Source organism: Mercenaria mercenaria, chromosome 15 (assembly GCF_021730395.1).
Source record: "Mercenaria mercenaria strain notata chromosome 15, MADL_Memer_1, whole genome shotgun sequence".
Taxonomy (NCBI): domain Eukaryota; kingdom Metazoa; phylum Mollusca; class Bivalvia; order Venerida; family Veneridae; genus Mercenaria; species Mercenaria mercenaria.
Window position 1 is genome coordinate 5,722,452 of NC_069375.1, and position 21,727 is coordinate 5,744,178.

At 34.6% G+C, this 21,727-nt stretch overlaps 1 protein-coding gene across 7 annotated transcripts in view; it reads right to left on the reverse strand.

Annotated features, from left to right (window-relative positions):
• The window catches only part of LOC123541053 (uncharacterized), a 178,889-nt gene that overhangs the window by 89,214 nt on the left and 67,948 nt on the right, over positions 1-21,727 (reverse strand). Inside the window, exon 1 of one of the 7 annotated variants that reach the window (XM_053524441.1) lies at positions 15,521-15,649. The exons of 4 other annotated variants lie outside the window; for them this stretch is intronic. Coding sequence is in view for 2 of the 3 variants with exons in the window: in XM_045326533.2 (XP_045182468.2) it covers positions 12,318-12,407 (90 nt within the window). In the remaining variant the exon portion in view is untranslated. Of the gene's footprint in view, positions 1-2,861; positions 3,154-12,317; positions 12,969-15,520; positions 15,650-21,727 lie in introns of those variants that run through there. 2 more of the 7 variants (XM_045326533.2, XM_045326455.2) reach the window with 2 other exon arrangements.

Below are 21,727 nucleotides of genomic sequence, written 5' to 3' on the forward strand. Positions count from 1 at the left end.
TAAGGATTTTGCCTGATATGCCAGTTTCATACAATTTATTCCAAAGTCCAACTCGCCACAATGAATCGAAGGCAACTGAAAAATCTATAAAGGAGCACATCAACTTTTTCTTCTCTGACCTTAATTTTTCAATAAAGAAATAAAGGGTGAATATATGGTCACTAGTAGAGTACCATGATCTAAATCCGGCCTGATTTTCATTTAAAAGATGGTTATCGTTAAGAAATTCATTTATACGGTTGTTAAGTACCGCTGTAAAAACTTTTCCGAGTTGGAAGGAATTAACATCTTTAAAATAATCATAAAATTCAGAAACACTCGGCATTTTTCCGCTTTCATATGAGAGAGGCTATTTAAATATCTCCAATAATCCTTAGGTTTATGCGAACTCATTGCACGCAATTTTCGTTCACTGTGTTTATTTATAAAAACATTCATGGTCTGTTTATAGTGCTTACTGGCGGATTTTAACCTTGATTTATTGAGGTCGTTTTTATGCAGTTGGTAAGTTTTGCGTGCTTTATTGTAATTATTTCTTGCCCGCCGACATTGAGGCCCAAACCAGGGTTTAGAGGAAAGGTTGTTTCTCTCATTGTTTTGTGTTGGGGTAAAGTATTTACCGCGTGTAAATGTCAATTCGGCAGATTGGGCAAAGATTTGTGACATTTTTTCGGTAACCTTGTTAACATGCTGTTTAATATTGGAATTTCCTACGGGTGAGTTAAGTAAATAACTTAACTCTTGTAGACACGCCGGGTTTAGGTTTTGAACAAAGTCGCTTTGCTTACTGTCAATCCATTTTGGGTGTCTCTTAGGGGTATGGGATTTTGACGGGGGGTCCTGAGACACTTCCGGTTTTCTGGGCGGGGTGGTAATGGTCAGGTCCATGGTTAAAATTCGGTGGCCGTCAGAGAATAAAGTATCAAGCTCAACTACATCAAAATCACTGATGTACTGTAAACAATTTGCTGAAGAGATAGAATAATCTATTACAGAATGATCTCGAAATGTTAACATGCCACGAGATTTATCTTTATCTATCCTTCCATTCAAAATAAAAAGGTTATTATTCTTACATTTTTCAAGTAACTTGCGTCCAGTATTGTTAACTTTACTACACTGTGATATCCCGTCGCGAGAAATATTTAAATCCATTAGCTTATGAATTTGATTAAAAGGGTATATCGTTTCCTCATCAGAATCAAGGAAATTCGATAAAAAATCATCTAATTCAATATAATCTGGGAGATTAGATGTATGACCATTTGCATCTCCCGTCAACATAAGAAAATCATAGTTACTAGATTTCGATGCAATATCAGGTTGAAATTCAAAAAACTCATCCTCATTAAAAAATCGTGACTGCTCAGGTGGAACATACATAGCACTAATGACAAATTCTTGCTTTTTACCTTTAAAAAAGTATCAATTTTAAGCTAGTAAACGTACTCGCAATTAGATTCTAAAATATGGACTTTATCAAGAATAGAATTGTGAATAAAATAACCAATTCCTCCTGATTTGCGTTTAGATCTTTCTGAACGCGGCTTTGAGAAAAATGTATAGTTCGGAATATCAATAATATCAAATTTGTCGAGTTTCGTTTTAGTTACACAAAATATAGAAAACTGTTCGATCATTTTTATAAATTCTGGGTAATTAAGCAGTCTTTAAACCACAGACATTTAGGCTACCTATTTTCAATTTCTTTTTCACAAAAGTTTGGTTCAGTTGAGTTACACACATTTTCATTTGATACAATGTTAGGTTCAGAACAAATATGATCGCCTGGTTCAGACTTATTATGTTGTATATGGGGATATATTGATTGAAAAAGATGGCCGGGTACATCAAATGGGTGGGATGATCCGTTTGCTGACGTGGCACTCGACGAACGGCGTTGGCGTTTCTTGTTTTTTTTTTTGTTTTTTTTTTTTTGTATTGTGCACAAAATCTTCGCTCAAAGGCGAAAATTTACCTTTATATGACATTTTAAAGTCCAAATGTTCAGTTCCAAACCACAAAATACACTTTTACTCCAGGTTAAACGCAGTTTATTTTTCAAATTTTACGGAGCAGATTTTAAAACGTCCGCCATAACCAATACCCACAAATCACTCTCCTGTATATATCAGAGTGGATATCAAGAAATGAACTTTTGACACTTGAAATTGAAAATTATACATGCACCCAAATTCCAGGTAATACACAGTAAAATTTTGGACGTGCATTTACTACTTCAACTTTGATATTGCCAGGCGAAGTAGTCGACCGAGCATCACCCAGGTTTATTGTCATGCAATAAGATGTCATCAATTACATAACGCTTCCATGAACTGCGGATCTTACTAAAGACCGTCTGCTCTTTTAAAGAAATATAATACAATAAAGTATATAAGGAGACATATTCAACCAAGCACACTCAGCTCAGTTCACGAGAGGTAATAAAATGTGCAACACTCCTCATATCATCTTGCACACTCTGAATACTATCTAAATGTAATATATAAAAACGGAAACCGCGTTTGTTTCAATACAATGTTTGTGAAAAGTGGACTACAACATATAATAATGACCTACATTTGCTAATCAAGTTGATCTTTATGAGATAATGATGATGTCAAGTTTTGTATATGAGATATCTCATTTAGTATCTCATTTTACCATATTCCTTTTTATACCTTTTTTAATGTTATTATCGTCAATCTCTGCAAGATGCTTCTTTATTTCAGCAATCCACATTTTGCATTTTAACACAGATAAAATAGATCTAAAGGATACTGAAATAATATAAAATTAACATTTATATCTTATTTCATTGACGTTATTTGGATTGGATATTACATGAAAAAGCTACCTACCCCGCAATATTCCGGCGGCGAACGTCGGAAATGTGATACATCGGCAGAAACAAACGACGGAATATTAACCTGTTTATTTTCCTTTTCCATTTTATACACACAGTAAATACTTATGACACAGTTTGAAATATTTTCACAAGTGAGCTGCAAGTTATTTATATTTTCTGTCAGTTAATCTGTCAAGACACTGTCTCGTGTTTTAAAAGCCGATTGTCACACAAAACCAAGTTCTCATTTTACGGTATCTCTGATCACGCTGGTGATTTAATATATACAAGTATTGAATGTTCTGATATATCAGGCTTCTTCCAATTTAACAAACATTACATTTTTATGCACCTGTCAATATTTTGCCCGCCCGGGGGAGCGGCGGGCATACACGGGACTTTAGACAGAAGACCATTCCCGACAGGCGGGAATTTGACAAACATTTGATGTACCAACCAGGCTCTAGGGTGGGATTTAGACAAAAAAGGTTGTCCCTAGGGTGGGGATTTAGACAACAAAATTTTTGAAATGTCAAATTCCCCTGGGTCGGCCCGCCCCCCCCCCCCCCCCCCCCCCCCCGGGCGGGCAAAATATTGACAGGTGCATTAATGTCGTAGTTTATGTTATAAAAGAAGAATAGGGAAACTTATTGCAACTTGGTTTAATATATCACATAATAACACTGTAGAATTTTTACGATCTCCTGACTTTATTCAAGGAATATCATCGAATACAAGAAATAAAATTTTAAAGAGACTGAAGAAATTTCCGGGAATGTCTAAGACTATTCAGTTTTAAACATGAAATTACAGAAATACAACGCAAAAGTCGGAACCTGCATACAAAACAATTATCCCCTTGAAGTAGCAGCGTATTGTGTAAAGAATATATAGGTTTTAATCGAGCCTATGGCATAATAAAACACTTTCTTTTCAAAGTTAGATATTCCTCCAACGTAATACATAAAATATAGATAACTATGCTTGTGTTTCCAGTTGATAATAACATCGAAAACTAATGCATTTTAGACTATAGCATATATCTTACTATTTTCTTCTATGACTGAAAAAGATAAGATTAGACTGACATCTGCGTTAATCTCTAACATATATTAAAGATAGAAAGATATAAGCTATGAAATAGTTTGAACATATACGACAGATCAAGAAAGATCCAAAGAATTAACCGTAAACCTTAGGCAGTAATTCCACAACTCAATTCACCTGAACAAAAACAATATCCACTACTGATGTTTAAACTACATCTACTGATTAGTAAGATATATCAATACTGATCGATATCATAATTAAAGAACAAACAGCGGAGTATGTCGCTGATCTGGATTTTTACACAATGTATAAACAATGATTGCGTGATGTTATGCCATTATCAATTTTGTCATTTATCTGGGGCGTATAAAAATAAAGCTAACCCGTAAAAATATATTCTTGGTGTAAAACGATCCTTCTATAGTCGTTTTATAATAATGATAATAATAATAATAATAATAATAATAATAATAATAACTTTATTTAAAGAGGATAACATATCTGGCTATAGCTAGTCTAGCATATGGTCCGCTAACATAATCATGTAAACATTTATCCTAACATAGACAGTGAAGTAGATGAAATGAATCAAATTAATATGTATTATGAACAAATTAAATCTTAATCGCATAAACAGTATGTAGTACAAGTAATAGATAGAGCATTGAAACTCGAGGGTAAACAATTTGTACGAGGGGGCGTAGCCCCCGAGTATAAATCGTTTACCCGAGAGTTTTAATGTTCTTTCTGTTTTGTATCATAGCCTGTCATATATGGTAGTTGTAGGCATTCCACATTGCCATACACAGCAGTTCAGTGAGTACTAAAATCCTTGCTTTACAAATGTGTAAAGCCCAGGTAAAATAAACCAATGCTAGAGCAGAAAAATCAATAAAATACACTTCGCAGTCTACTGTTTCAGACACGCAGGCATACTTTTCTTTCCAACAGTGCGGTAACTAGCGTGCGGGTAAGAAATACCTGCACACTTTTAGTTACCGCACTCTGTAGTCAGAGTATACGAATTACCTGCACCAAATTTGTTAAGAAAAAACACCGAGCTATGATACAATGAACAGATATTAAAATAAGATAAAATTATGTACAACTCGGGTGGTAAAAGAATAAATGTTATTTGTAATCCGCGCACCAAAAACTCTAAAAACTTGTGTGAGGAAATTACGAGAAAGCGTTGGATTGCATTTAAAGAAATAATATTGTTATGTCACATATGTAATAACAGAAATAGACGGAAAAAAACACATGATATAAAAATGTGAACTAAGGCTAAATATTACATTTTTTGTTAGGACAGAACAGGAGAATGAAAAAAGAAGTGGAAAAAAGGAAAGTCAGAAATAAATAAATATTGTGACAGAATTGTCATAAGAATTATACATAACTAATTCGAATATAACGAAAGCAATGCACTAAGTAAAGTAAGTAAAAAAGCAAAATCAAAAGATGTGTAGAGAATAATGAATATATTTTTTATAGATGTATATAAAAATGATTGTTCGTAAAACTTACAATGTCAGTGAACTCAAACTCTTACTTTAATAATTCCTGTAAATTTTGATTTATGATCCAATTATACAGATGCTCCTTTTTGCTTATTTGATTCTTGTTGCTGTGGGAGCCGGTGTTATATTCCCAACAGTGCTCATCAAGATTGTTAGTTTCCACCTTCGGTGTTAATCATGTCTACAGTCTTCAAAAACATCCTAAAACGACGTTTCTGGGGTTTTCACCGAGGAAACAAACAATGTTACTCAGCATGCATTTTCTACTTTGTTGTACTAATGAGAGGCAGTCATCTAAATGACCTACCCGAAACTATACTGATGCATTGTTATTTTTCCGAAACTAAACCAGTAAATGCGACCACCTTTGACCGAGCTGTTGACGTCACTGACGTTAAATCCTTCCCTTTCTTTTCTGTGGTTAGAGCTCCGCTTGTGTCGTCGTGCGAGGAAAGGAATTAAATTGGCTTGATAAAAGCACAAGGATAAATATTAAATGAAAAAAGCACTTCCAAGAACATTCCCAAACCATAGCCGTAAATCAGTCTAAGTATGGACGTTAACATGATTATTTATACAAAAATACAAATGCAATGTTAAGCATGCAGACAATAAAGACGAAACGAACGAAGATTTCATATACAAGAAAATGCTCGAAAATGTTCGTTTGTCGCCTACCCCAGGTGATACTTCGTATCATGGTCACCTGGGTCTGCCATCTTGGTCATTTCCATAAAAGCTGGGATGACGTCAAATAACCTTAAATCGAGTGGCTGTAACTTTTACCCAATCTTAATGAACAAACAAACCCTTATGGAGGTAACTCCATAAATCTTTATTGCTACTTTCAAAACCTATGCTACGTTTATATGGTTATTTCAATTCATTATAAGTTAGTACTTTATGGTGCAAACCTAGAGTAAACTAATAAATTAAGTATATCTTATTCAGGAGAAGTTTTCCATCATGACATATCGTCAATTTCTGGTCGATTAATGTTCCAAAGATGTTTTCTCAGACTGCATCATGGGCTTGTCATTCCTCACTGATGAGGAAGTGAATGATAGAGAGGCATAACCAGTACCATGCGGGTAATAATGTCGAGAATAATTAGATGCATAGTCTGTATCACACGAATAATAATGTCGAGAATAAATAGATGCATAGCCAATATCGTGCAGGTAATAATGTCGAGAATAAATAGATGCATAGCCAATATCGTGCAGGTAATAATGACGAGAATATATGGATACATAGCCAATATCGTGCAGGTAATAATGTCGAGAATAAATAGATACATAGCCAATATCGTGCAGGTAATAATGTCGGGAATAAATAGATACATAGCCAATATCGTGCAGGTAATAATGACGAGAATAAATAGATACATAGCCAATATCGTGCAGGTAATAATGACGAGAATAAATAGATACATAGCCAATATCGTGCAGTAATCAATGACGGGTTGATATATTTGCATATCCTATATCCACAATATCGTGCGGATAATAATGTCAAGATAATTTTGATGCATATACAATAGCATGCGGATAATAATGTCGAGATGATTTAGATGCAAAGCCTATATCGTGCGGATAATAATGTCGAGATGATTTAGATGCAAAGCCTATATCGTGCGGATAATAATGTCGAGACGATTTAGATGCAAAGCCTTTATCGTGCGGATAATAATGTCGAGACGATTTAGATGCAAAGCCTATATCACGCGGATAATAATGTCGAGACGATTTAGATGCAAAGCCTACATCGTGCGGATAATAATGTCGAGACGATTTAGATGCAAAGCCTACATCGTGCGGATAATAATGTCGAGACGATTTAGATGCACATCCCATATCGTGCGGATAAAAATATCGAGACGATTTAGATGAGCCTATATCGTGCGGATAATAGTGTCGAGACGATTTAGATGCGAAGCCTATATCGTGCGGATAATAATGTCGAGACGATTTAGATGCACAGCCTATATCGTGCGGATAATAATGTCGAGACGATTTAGATGCACAGCCTATATCGTGCGGATAATAATGTCGAGACGATTTAGATGCACAGCCTATATCGTGCGGATAATTATATCGAGACGATTTAGATGCACAGCCTATATCGTGCGGATAATAATGTCGAGACGATTTAGATGCACAACCTATATCGTGCAGATAATTATGTCTAGATGATATTGAATAGTCAACATCGAGATGACAGAAATGTATATTTTTGGTGCACTACATGATTGCATTGTTATTAATGTAAAAGCAATTCAAAACACACGTTGCTTCTGAAAATATGTGTATACCATAAGCAGTCCTGCGAAAATGCAATATTGTATCAATGTAAATGCTAAAACAATCATATTATCATCTATTTATTTCTCTCAGCGTTGATTCCATTAAGGATTTTTTGCCAGTGTTATTACCTATACATATTGTTCAAGAAAGCGTGTAATTGTTCCTAGATAAATCAAAGTGATTAGTTTCTTCACACGTGTATCATGAGTACAAAACAACGAGCTTAAGAATTTTATAACTGACGTTACTGCCTTCGTTATAACAATTTACCTTCTCGTTTATACAGTTTCCTGGTCACCTTATTTGAACTGTCATGTTTATACAGTCTATGAATCACGCCCGTGTTCCCCTTACTTGAACTATAATATACACATCGTCCTCTGTATTAAAAAAACAACAACAAAAAGCATTAACATGCAAAGCAGTCAAAATGATTCGAAAGTAGATTAATATTCATCTTATAACATACAGCATACACACTTCAGCATGCAATGTTATAGCAAAATGATTTTTGTCCAACATGATAACTGGTTTCCTTATTATTAATATGATAGCGTCTTGTATGATTAAACAAACGCTATAATATGCTTCTATCAACTATAGTGTACTTATAATATATTAGGGGAAAATTCCTACACGTAATATTATCTTAAATTGCAAATGATAAGAGTACCGTCTAAGTTATAAATCACAGACACAAATGGAAGAGTGCATCTTCTGAAATAAATTTCAAACTTAAAGATATTGAAGTGCCCATCTCTCACTGTTTTTTTTTTTATATTTAGACATTTATTTCATATGTAGTAAATCTTAACCATATCCTATGTATTTGACTTTACTAGATATGTAAAATAATTGTGAATGTAAAGTTACATTCATAATAAAATGTCGTGCAGCAACAGTGTTTGCAGAAAAATACTTCTAGTTTTTCATTTGTAATACAGATTTATAGTGTTTAGCTACACATGTATTTAGTATGTGGTATTTTAAACCTAAAATAAAAAAGTACCGTTTATACGCATGAATATGATAATTTTGTGACATAAACTATGTATGTAGAAAATGTTCATATTTTCAAATATGAATTTTGCGTCTAGTATACATTTAAAAGTGACCAGTTAGAAATTTGATTTGAGATTATTGTTACACGAAGGATCATTAAGTAATATAATCTCATTTATTGGTAAATGAATCTTGTTGGAAAGGTTATTTTGAATAGGGCAATACGTAAGGAATAATATAATTTTAAAAATGACGACATTGTAACTTCAGCAAAAAAGGCAAAATGTTGAGAGTAAATAACTAATCAACTACAATGTTTGGTATTTGAATGATAACCTGGCTTGCTACGCTCATTGGATGTTAGTGTTTATAATCGTTTTACGTTTCTCAACCAGATGTTGCAGACTGCAGCATTCTAGGTAAAGAATCCACCACCTTACGATGTTTAATGTCACTGTTGGTAATTAATAAAACATGTTAGAAGAAAAGGATACAAACGTGCAATGAGGGCCCGAGATGATAATTTTATAAAGCAACACAGGACAATTGGTGGTAAGGGGTGATTTAGAAACGTTTGGAAATGAGTATCAAATTTTGACCCATGCTCAAAAAAAAACTGAGGCAAAACCCCTTTGTGTCAATTTCAAACAAAAAAAGCAGAATAAATAGCTGATACGGGAAAAATGAATTGTTTCCCTTACTCAATATTCCGGCGGCGGTTGTCGGAATGAAGATGTATCAGCAAAAATACAGAGGATTTCCTCTCTATAATATGTTTATTATTAATATCCCTGAAGAAGGCATGTTGTCGCTACGTATGCCTCTTTCTCGTAATTCCGAGCCTTCTTATTGATCCGAACTTTTGGAAAATTTGCACTTGCAGCTATTTCCTGTTTCTAAGTTTTATGCATTTTGTTGCAAATCATATGACAGTTAAACAAGAATAAAGACAATAATATTACTCACATTAAAATAGAAATATACACAACAAACTTTCTGGAAAAAAAATGTGCGATCAAATACCTGGGTAATATATAACCTTCTTATGGGTAATAGAAACCACTTATTGTAAAACTTTTATTTCTGCAAACACAATCATACATCTGTTCTTAATTTTAAAAGAAGAACTTTTTCCAAAAAATAAAAATCGTTTTAGAGCTAGTACAAATGATCATCAGTCTCGGTTCAACGAGAAAGCATCTGGCTGTTTCAGAGGGTGGGGGTCATCATGTAAAATTCGTTATTCATTGAAAATCCTTAAATTTTTCTTCGAGGGATTTTTAAGTTCAGATATTGGGCATCAAACTAGGGCAAAAAAAAGAGCTGTCTCCATAGGATGACACATGCCCCCGATGGCACTTAAATGAATATTAGTTAGGGATTTTAGGTTAAGGCCTTTGCCCTTTTGGAAGGGGTCTTGCACCGACACGTTGCTTTGGTCACACATTCATGCGTGTTTTTTTAAAATCCATGTGAATGACAAAGAAAAAGGACCGGACCACCCACAATGCACTATCTAAAAAATGACCTTAACGTCTAAGTGTGACCTTGCCCTTTTGGGCTACGGACCGGGGTTTTTGCGCGCGACACGTCTCTTACGTGGTACACATTCTGCCAATTATTTGAAAATCCATCCATCGATGCAAAGAATGGACCGGGGCCCACCCCCTCAATCACTATCCTTTAAGTCAAGGGACCTTGCCCTTTGAGCTAGGGCCCTGGTTTTGCGCGCACACGTCGTTTTACTGGGGTACACTTCATGCCAAAAGTTATTTGAAAACCCATCCATCGAGCAAGATGGGACCGGACACCCTATAAATGCCCTATCCTTTAATTCTAAGTGTGCCCTTGCCCTTTGAGCTACGGCCCTGGGTCTTGCGCGGACCGTCGTTTTACTTGGACACATTATGCCAAGTAATTTGAAAATCCATCCATCGATCAAAATATGGCCCGGACCCCCCCATCAATGCACTACCCTTTTAATGTCTAAGGTCCCTTTGCCCTTTGAGCTACGGACCGGGCTTGTGCGCGACACGTCGTTTTAAACTGGGGGACACATTCATGCCAATTATTTGAAAACCCCCCATGATGACAAAGTATGGCCCGACCAAAAATTTGCGGACAGACTGGCAGACTGACAGACACAGCCGACAGACGGACAGACGGTTCAAAAACATAGCCTCCCTTCGGGGGCATAAAAAAACTTTTAACACTTAAATCTTTACTGACAAAAACTGAAAAAACCGGGTTTAGGAGCTCGAAAATGAGAAAAGGGCTATTAAATAATTTAAATTTACTGCGATTTGGGGTTTTTTTCCACTAAATACATTATGGTTAAATCATGTTTATAATCTTTTCGTCAAAATTTAAAGTTTTCCTATCCAAGATTTTTTTAACTTCAACTAGGCCGTGTAAACACGTTGTTTCTGCTTTTTAAACTACATGTGCTATTCCATGACAGCAAAAAAATACCCTGTACCATCGCTAATAAAATACATAATGTTTAGTAATTGTTTCCGTGCCCTAGGTACTCCTATGTTATTCATCGACCCAACGCCTCGGTGTGGTTTTCCCCTTACCCCAAAAAACAACCCCCGCCATCGGTCTCTACCCCGGGGACGCGAAAATGAAAACCAAGCGTTACGATGTTTCTTACAAGCTGTCCAAGGGTTTAGCTTCCCCACAGGCAAACATAGTGACCTTTTCCCTTTCCTATCACGTTAAAAAAAAAACCGTTTTTACAAATAATTCAAGTGCTACCTGGATCATTATGCCACAATATGATCTGTAAAATGTTACTTCCTAAAGTAAGCTATTTTAAAAACTTTTTTTTCAGGGGAAAAAAGAAAAATCTTTGCCGCACGTGCTGAGCAGTAGGGGAAAAAATTTTCTATGTTTCAGGTTCGTCAATATAGTGTCTGCTGAAAGGCCCTACACCCTTTTTTTATGTCTAATGAAATCAGTTTTACGAGGTATAAAATGTGTCTACAAAGTGGGCCCCGGGGAGTTTCTTTAGAATAAAAAAAACCCCGGATGGCAGCATTCAAAAATCCGACAATTTTTCCTATTAAAAAGGAGGGGGTCTTGCATGTACGTGTCGGCAGAATTTCAAGAACTAAAGAAAACATGATGATCACGATTAAAACCTTTTAACCAAATAATATATGCCTACGTAAGTCATAAGCATATAATGGGATGATGGTGTAACATTGTGTTTATGATATATAACTAGGTGGTATATCAATTTCAAAACCAGATACTTTTTATAACAGGCCTATCTGCGTGGGTTGCTATGAGCCAAAACATAAAATAGACCCATAGAAGCTACGGGTGATAAAACCTTCTACTGATGAATATCTGTACATTTTCCACAACGTTTATATTATTGTCACATTGCAACAGAAGTAATTCTTAAAGGAAATGTTCATGAGTCAGTCAAAATGACAATTTTGCAAAAACGACAAAAAAAAAAAATTAAATAAATAAAATGAAGTGGTACTGATATGATATGAAATTTATTCCATTAAATTGCCCCAAAAATTACCACTGGAGTGTATTTGAAGAAACAGCAAATATATACATGCCTACCTCACCATAGTCCAAAGGTGGATGTCGGAAATTTGATTCGTTGACAGAAATTCCCGATGGAATGTTAACATGCTTATTTTCATTCTCCATTTCCTTCTGCAGAAAGAGACATATATCAAAAAATTAGGTATCTTCTTTTAAGATAGCAGCAAATTAATTTATATTTCCTTTCAGTAAATCCGTCAAGACACTGTCTGTTGTTTCGAAAGCCGGTCGCTATACAACAGTAAATGCTAATTTTACTTCCACTCGCAATACACTTCAGATTTAATATATTCGAGAACACCAATGCTATTTTAAATTTTGAATTAGATTATCATATATATTATTTGCTTGGTTTTGTTGGTAAAATCCAGTTTCCATAATGAAACAGATAAATAAAGCATCACGTCTTCGTTAAATTAAACATCATATTAAGTTAGAACAATGATGGATGCATCACAATTTAAACATAATCCATAGAATAAGCGATGAGTAAGAAATATTTATCCGTCGAAATTAAAAGAAAACCTTCGTCAATAATTCCACTTTTTGTAACTGTCAACTCTGAATATCTAATTAACTTTGCTCGCACTTAGATTTTGTAAAAAAGCAATAAGTTTTCTGTTGATCTAAAGTTGGTATTTGAAACACATCAAAAATGTATCTGTACTGATCAATATCATAAGAGCAGACAGCTGAATATGTCGGTGACTCTTTACTTAGTATTATTTAGATGACTATTGGATTTTTACACAAGGTATCGCTTGCTGCGATCTCAGTGCTAGTTGGGACGAAACAGGCATGTCATTTCTAGGTTCATTGTTTGGTGTAGAATATCCTATCTTTAATTGTTTCACTACTTTAACGAATGTAAATTAAGATAACTGATCCGGCAAATTGCTGCAATTCTTATGCCGCACTGCTGACTTTGGTTATATTTCATGTCTTCAGTTCTCGTTTGTTTTCGACGATAACTGACATCGATGCCGTTCATGTCTTAGCTATTTCAGAACCAATTAAACGGAAACCTATTGTTGTTTATCGAGATAACAAAAAATGTATCAGTATGATTACGCTACTTGTTACTACTAATGAGCGAAATGAGCGGAATTCTTCTTGCTGTCCTAGGTAAAACGGCGCATGGAAACAATTTATATCTGACTTCGACCGATTTATGATTTATACTTTGAATGAAGTTTTAAAGGTGTTTCATATATTGCGTAATAAAAACGAAATGTCCTTTTACTGATATATGACTCTGAAAATCAAAATATATCAAAAGCTGTTTCGGTGCCACATTGTTTACTTCTTTTGTCTTTTGTTCTTTGGTATACTTTGGTATAAAAAAAACATTTCCTTGACTATTGAAGAAGTACAAAATCCAGTTGCGATATAAAGCGTCAAATTATGAAAAGGTGCATCCATCTTTTTATGTCTTTTGCATTTCATTTTCAGTACACAAATGAACGAAGTCTTTATGCCAACTAAACTAGTAAACAAAAAACACAGTAACATATACGGTAGATATGTTGCAATACCTCTTGAGCAAATCAGGTTGTCATAATGATTTCTTTGCAAGATGACAAACATAATTTCATAAAGTTTATGACATGTTATTCAAAGCCAAGCATAAAATGCAGTAATAAATCCCATGGTAAAATAATATTTTTGAAAAAAAAAAAAGAAGATTTTTACTGAAGGTACTTCGCACACCGTGATATTTACTGTCAACTTGGGTAAATAATATAACATAATACTGGCAAACTTCTGTCGGAAGTCACACTTGCCACAGCCGTAAACATGTGCTGACAAATTGACGTATTTTGTTTTCCAGACAGACAAAAGATATTATATCATGCTGCATTTTTATATTATCCTTCAATTAATCCGTTCAAACACTATATTTTACTCGTATTATGACCGAAAAAGATGAAGATGAAAAGTCAATCTTCGCAAATAAAAGCAGATAAAAATTAAATCAACTATAACAAGCTTGAATTATTTTCCAAGGGTTCTTCCAAAACACGTATTATACATCAATTTTTCGTGCGGATGGAAAATAGCATGTAATAATCGGAATGTTGATGACCGAGCTGTTTCTTGAAAACATTTTGGAAATTGTTTTAATTAGAAGACAATTGGATGAGAAGCTTCCTCATACTGAGAAAACGTTACACTGACCAGCGTCCAAAATACTTTATAACAAATACACCATGAATCAGTCAACTGAAAAAAGCAACTTGAGTGTGAATTTACGTGTAAATCAGCATTAAAGTAGTATTCTGTAATTTACATGAACGTACACAAATCTTAAGATTGGTATTAAAAACTATGTAGGAATAGTTTAACTACTGTTTTATGGTGTAGAAAAATATTTTATGCAATGCGAATTGCTTTATTTCACATTATATTTATATTTTGGATAAAAAACAGATAAATGCTCCATCGCCCTGACCCTTTCTATAAAATCTGAATATAAATTGTTCGAAAAGTGATGCATATAATTATAACAATTCCAGAACGCAACATTATTTATTGTCTTCAGTATTCAGTCAATAAATTTGCAGTTACTGTATTTGTACATAAATAAATAAGATCTTTTCTAATCCAGATTTCAACTGTTTTAAAACATGTCAATGTATTTACAGCATACAATTACAATTACAGCGGAACTATTAAGTGGAACAACTCAGTGAGGTCTTGTACAGTTTGAGTATTGGGTTTTACACACTATAAACGATGACCAAGTGCTGTCATGGCATATTTTTGGCTTCAGTTCTGTTTAGGACATACGTACTCCGCAGTATGCTTGGTATTCATTCTGAAGTTGTTTATAGATATTGTAATGTCTAAGGGTAACAACTGCTTGTAACTTAAAGTACTATAGTAGAAAAACAAACCAGCAACTATTAACAATGTAAAAGTTTTTTTATGAAAGGTAAAAATTCAAATACATTGAAAATATTAACTAGCCGTTAAGTCCAATTCTAATATGCAAGAATAGTCCAAATCCTGTCCTGATCAAACTTATATCCAATAATTCCAAAATTTTCACACACAGTCTAAACATAATTTAGTATATCCAAGGAATATAAGTCCTCTTTTTGAAAATAAACTTTCTAAATCCACAAAGTTAATGTATATCCATCAAATGTTAAATGTCCAAACTGGTAATATATTTCTATTATGAAATACAGGACAGTTTTTCAATAAGATCTTACTTAGGTTCTCCCCTGTCCTCAGACAGCTTCTTATCTAAAACATCATTGAAGGTTCCAGAACTTTCATGTATCCCCAAGAATAAAGATAAGATTCTGGAAAATCCAGAAGAACCTAGACTGTGAAATAGTGTAACACCCAGTTTATGGAACCTTCTAGAAAACCATAGTCTATAAATAACTAATTGAAATACGTGATGTCTCAACACTAGGACAGGCTTTATCAGTAAATAATGAGTCATGAATATAAAAAATACAGTGAAAATAATGGGAATGACATGTACATAATAATATGTATTCAACTCTTGCGTCGTTTTAACAAAGATATGCACAAATGTGTGGAAGACAGGGCATAACAACACAGCAGTATGGTTCAACTTTAAGTCATTTTTAGAACTGACATAAAAGCTGTAAAAAAACAGATAACATTTTACAGCATTATACGCAGGTTGATCCAGAAGTAATGTCACTTCGTCCATTGCACTTTTATTCATGCTTGTATTTATTAGCAATAAGATCAAGATCTAAGCAAATTCAGTTATGATTACATGGATAAGTATTATTTTGTAGGGTTGTTTCGTTTTACTCATATTAAAAATTCACCCCTTACGACATTTCGCCACCAGCAAAATAATTTTTTACGCCTTATTAATATCCCTGAAGAAGACATGTTGTCGCTACGTAAATAAGTAAGTTGTAAATTAACTGCGTATTTGGGTTTTATCCACTACACTAAATACATCATGGTTGATGTTTATAATGTTTACTGTCAGAACTAATGATTACCTAGTTCAAGATTTATAACTTCAACTAGGCCAATGTAAACACTGTTGTTACAATCCTTTTCTACCATACATATATCTATTCCAGGTACAGCAAGAAATTACCCTGTACGTGTAGGATGTAAGACGAAAACGATCCAATATGTAAAATACTGGACTGTCCGAAGCGCGTTAGCGCTGAGGACCGTCCAGTATTTTACATATTGGATCGTTTGAGGCTTATATCTTACTTAAAACATTGTTTTAATGACATAACCAATAAAAAAATTACATATAAACCATTGACGTAAAATATTTTTAAAATAATTCGGTTTTTATTCATTTTACCACATTTAATAACAGTTGCTATATGATTATAAATTACTCTGTAGATCCTCATGACTATTTTACGCACGTTTTTCTCATAATGCACGACTGCGTTTTTCTCGGGTTTCTCGCCTTCGTAATATTGGACTTAGCCCGGGATTCTCGTGATGCTATTGTGATTACACACGTACACTGATGTACGGAATAAGCAGTAGTATTCATGAGTGGCGGCGGGAGGAAAGAAATTTTGTGACATTTTAGAAACAAAAAACTGGATTTATTTTTCATTCATGGCAAGGATAAAGTGATTATGTTCTTTTCATTTAAGTCTGTACAAGGAAACGTTCTTTGTGTTAAAATGTACAAGGGTATGGCGGATTAGGATAATGTTTCACTGAAAGCAGTTGGAGCCGGACAACTGGAGAAAATGAATGCTGCATGTGCACTAAATGAGAAAATGGGTTATTTGTTTACACGCCTGACAATATACTGTTGTGATTTATTAGTTCAATGACAGTTTTTGTTGGGTTGTACATGAATTTGCCCGAAAATCTTCAAATTTAGTGCAAGAAGACTTACAGAACAGACATTTTTTAATATATTATCGGATACAGCTACCAGGATACTGGTAAGTCCAAATCATACTAAACTTGTGATATTATTTTCGTTCCTTTTAAATGGTTAATAAACGACGCATAGTGGCGTGGCGGAAGCTGAAAACTAAGGAAAACTTGTTTTCAATATGAATTTTATTGATGCACTCGAAGCTACTCTTATTTAAGTTATTATCAGGCTGGTAACATTGCCCAACATTTTACTGTGCTTGCACTTACAACACTTTAAAAAAAATAAAATATTAGTTATAAAAAAAGTGTTCATACATCTGCCTAGAAACAAATCATTCACCCTAAATATATTGAATAAAGGTATTGGCGCACAAGTTTGGAGCAATAGAAAGCCATTGAACCTTTTTCCGTTTTAACACTGCATTAAAAACTAATTTTAGGGCTTCAAAAATTATGCATCATAAAAATCTGAAAAAGGGAAGTAATTCTAACAAAAACCGAAGGCAACAAAGTTATTTCTGTCTTAACATGCATCATATGTTATGCTTAATAAATGGACCAAGTTTGAAAGAATTATCTTCATTATTTTTCAAGAAATATTAGTTTTTATGTCGAAAGCCCGATCGAGCAATGTTACCAGCCTGATCATCACAATGGATGTTTAATGTAGTCCCAACTGGAATACTGAAAAATATATTTGATATCATTCACTTTGAATCTATTAGATTTATTTTCACTAACATCAAGTATTTCATAAAAATAGCATAAAATGAAATAGAATATACGAGTACAAAATTAAAAGATATTTCGACAAAACTAAGGTTCATGCAGGTACATGTGTCCCTTAATTGCAGTTGTTTTTCTTCCCAATAGGCATTCTCACAGACTGAACAAATGTGAGCAAATGCTTCACACTGGCTTCAAACACAAGAAATGAAGGCAATTAATTCTACGTAGTGTGCTATAGACGTTTATTTTTTTGAAAGGAACATCCTGCTTTTTACATTTTTTTTTCAATACGGATGTAATACTCAAATAAACATAACTGTAACTGTCAATACCCACAACAAATCTATGAGCTGCACCATGAGAAAACCAACTGCGCAGTCTGGCCAGGATCAATGCTGTTCGCTTTCAAAGCCTACTGCAATTAGACAAACTGTTATCAAAAAATATGTATTCTGACCAGACTACGTGGATGCGCAGGCTAGTCTTGATCCATGCTTGTCGCAAACGCACTATGTTGGTTTTCCCACGGCGCGGCTCATATCATTTTCAGGGGTTTACATGAACATTAACGTGTAAGCATTTGTTTAGTTTTTTCTATGTACAGATGAACGGATAAATTCGGAAAATGTGGAATGTGACATAACAAAATATCAGCTATGTATACGAGGATGCAATGCTTCACTTAATTTTCGTAAATCGTAAATTATTATTACTATTATTTTTATGTTTCCCGAAGGGCGGGCACTTTGGTTGACTCTTTGTCCGTCTTTCCGTCCGTCCGTCCGTCCGTTGTATCACTTGAAAAGTATTAGTGCGATCAATTCGTAACAGAAAATGCGAAAATACTTCAGAAAATGGGAAAAGCACCAAAATTGGCACAGCTATTTATTAAAGCATTAAAAACATTTTTTTCATGGGACCCATTTGATATCTGTCAAGATGGCCGATATGGCGGCCATTTTCCAAAATGGCCGCCAAAACTCAATATTTACCTTAGAAGACTCTAATGAAAGGTCATTATATTTACATTCACCCCCAAAATGCACTAAATATAAATGTATATAATAAAATAAATCCTAAATTTGCATCAAATGCAAAAATATCAATTCAAATGATGTAAGTTTCTTTCTGTTTCCATGGTAACGGCAAAAATCTAACCTTTAAAACTTAGTTTAATATTATCATTGCGTAGTTTTCATATTTTTAAGAATATTTTGTTTTAATATATGTAATTTATATTATTTCACTTGAATTCCCTCCACAGCAGCATATTGAAACATTGTTGTTATTCCTTTACCAGTATTTAGCCAGATGGGGCTTATGGGTTGCCCCTGTATGCATGTCAATACGTCAGCCATGCAGAGTGGGATACTGTAATAACTTTGAAACTACAGCAGAATTTTTCATGATACGTGGTACATGGATAAATGGCAATGCAGAGAATGCCAATGTCATTTAATGTTGTTCCTATGGCAACAAATGTTGTTGCTATGGCAACAAATAGTGCACGAATATGACACAAAGTGTCATCCTGCATTTCTTCAAAACAAGGAGAGATTGTTTCTTGAGAAATTTTACATAGACAGAGGGACAAATTGAGAACATGCTTGTTATCTTATTTTCTCCTCTTGTACATCATTTTGTCCGTCTGTATGTCAGTCCATCATTTGCAAATGGCGGATTCTTCAATAACTTCAAAATTGCAAATTCTAAAGACTTCTTTATGAAACCTTGTTTATAGATGGTAAGTAATATGGAGAATGTGAAGGTCAATTAACTTAGTTGCTATATAAAATTGTAGTTTCTTTGACACCAAGTACGACAACTACCCCTTTCAGTTTGGGACTCCGAAATGCAAGAATAGGTTATAGCGACGGGCTAGTAGGAACAAATGAAACAATGTTCCTTATTATGCACCCGCAGTCACAATGTCTGCGTAATAAATTGCTAACTGTGTAACAAAGAAGAGTAAGGCTGAAAATATAAAAGTTGTTGTCATGGACAACACTTAGTAACTATTCTGTGAAATATATTACTCTGAACAGTGAGCTGAAATCTTAAATAAGGTACATGTCAGTTACTCTTGTCAGTACACACAAGCACGAGATTGTCGACAACTTTAGTTAACTTGCATAAGGCAGTGCAGAGCATTTCAGCACGTTTGACAAATTACGTCTTCCTCGACAGACTTTATCGAGGTTGCAAATGCACTTAAGGAGCTATTGGTACGAGACTCGGGTACTTGAGACAAAAACTATTGGAATGGTTCCAGTATATCAAAGATATCTCTGGTCAGCCTTATTTATCTTGACTAGGAATTTTAGGAAAATGATAGAACACCCGACACCCATATGTGCCCGACCTAATGGGCAACCTTTTTTAGTATGTTCAAGAGGTGTGCAGACGATGCAGGAATGCACATTATAGCCCTAATCTATATGTGAACAGATGGTTGATCAAGCTACTTGACATGTTTTGCTGTAAAGAAGAATATCGAAAGCCTCCATTTATACCCTAGAAATATAATAGTTTATAATACGAACAGTTTGTTTGTAGGAAGATGTAGAAAATGCATTTAAAAGCTTGATTCACCGGTAAGCGCGAGCTGTACTGGTTAGTTTTGTTTGACAAGACAGTGTTATACTTACATTGGACTGCTTAACTGGAAGTACAAATGGTAAATAGATAATATTTGTCGTCTTAAAACTAGTAATTTGAATTGGTATTAAAATTGTGTTTCGAATGTACCTGTGCTCATTAGAAAAATCCTCAAGTACTCACATTTAATTTAATTTTAATTTCAGTAAAATGTCCAGAAACAGATATTAGAGCACATTTTTCTTGTAGAAATGATAGATTCTGCTCTTAATTTATACCCCTGTTACACTCAGCCACGTTCCCACTACCTCGTAAAAACTAGCAGGACGCAGTAAGAACTTGTACAATGTAGAAGAAATACAGTAGACTCCGATAAGAATATGATGATTAATAATTATGGTCTCCATGAGTGTAGAGAACGCGGTCGAATTTTCGACATGTTCAAAACAAATGTAGTGAGAATGCGGTCTAATCAGGAAGCAGGAAGGACTTAGTAATGATTAACTAAAACCTAGTAGGAGATAGTACAAGCGTGGTGCGGACGGGAAAGGCTGCATGGCGTGCTCGCTGTGGTGTCATTGGGTTATCATTGCGTTCTTGCTATGTCAATGGAGTTCTTACTACAACTTATCTACGCTTGTGTGCTATGACCATGCTACGTGCATGCCACATTGTAGTATACCGCATAAGGTTATTAATATGTTCTTTCGGTTCTTAACACATCTATGTCACGTTTGCAGCAGGTTCTCACCATGATTGGTTCAGATTCTGATAATTAAGTATGAATACTGGATCCAATTCCCAATCACTTCGTTTTCAATCAGCAATTGGTATCGAACATCATCAGGAATTGCCACATAATCATGGACTCAGCAGCACTGGCAGCTTGTAGTGGAATTTTGGACTTCCGTATATCCTTCACACTGCTTTTGCTTATTCCACCGCAGTCTCTCTCTATAAGACTGCTCTTTTGTCTTCATTGGGGCGTTGGGGTGGGGTGGGGGGTCGTCATTTATTGTAATTTATGGTTGTTGAGTGTAAATGCGGACACAATTATGTCAATATAACTTGCAGAAGGAATGAAAAAAAAAGAGGCGCATGGCGTAGTATCTATAAGTAGCCGACGAATGCAGTGAAAGGTGATAAGCATATGGTTAAAGCATGGTAAGCGAGAGGTGCAATCTGACTGATCGTACTAAGAATGTAGTAAGAACACACTGGACGTGAAG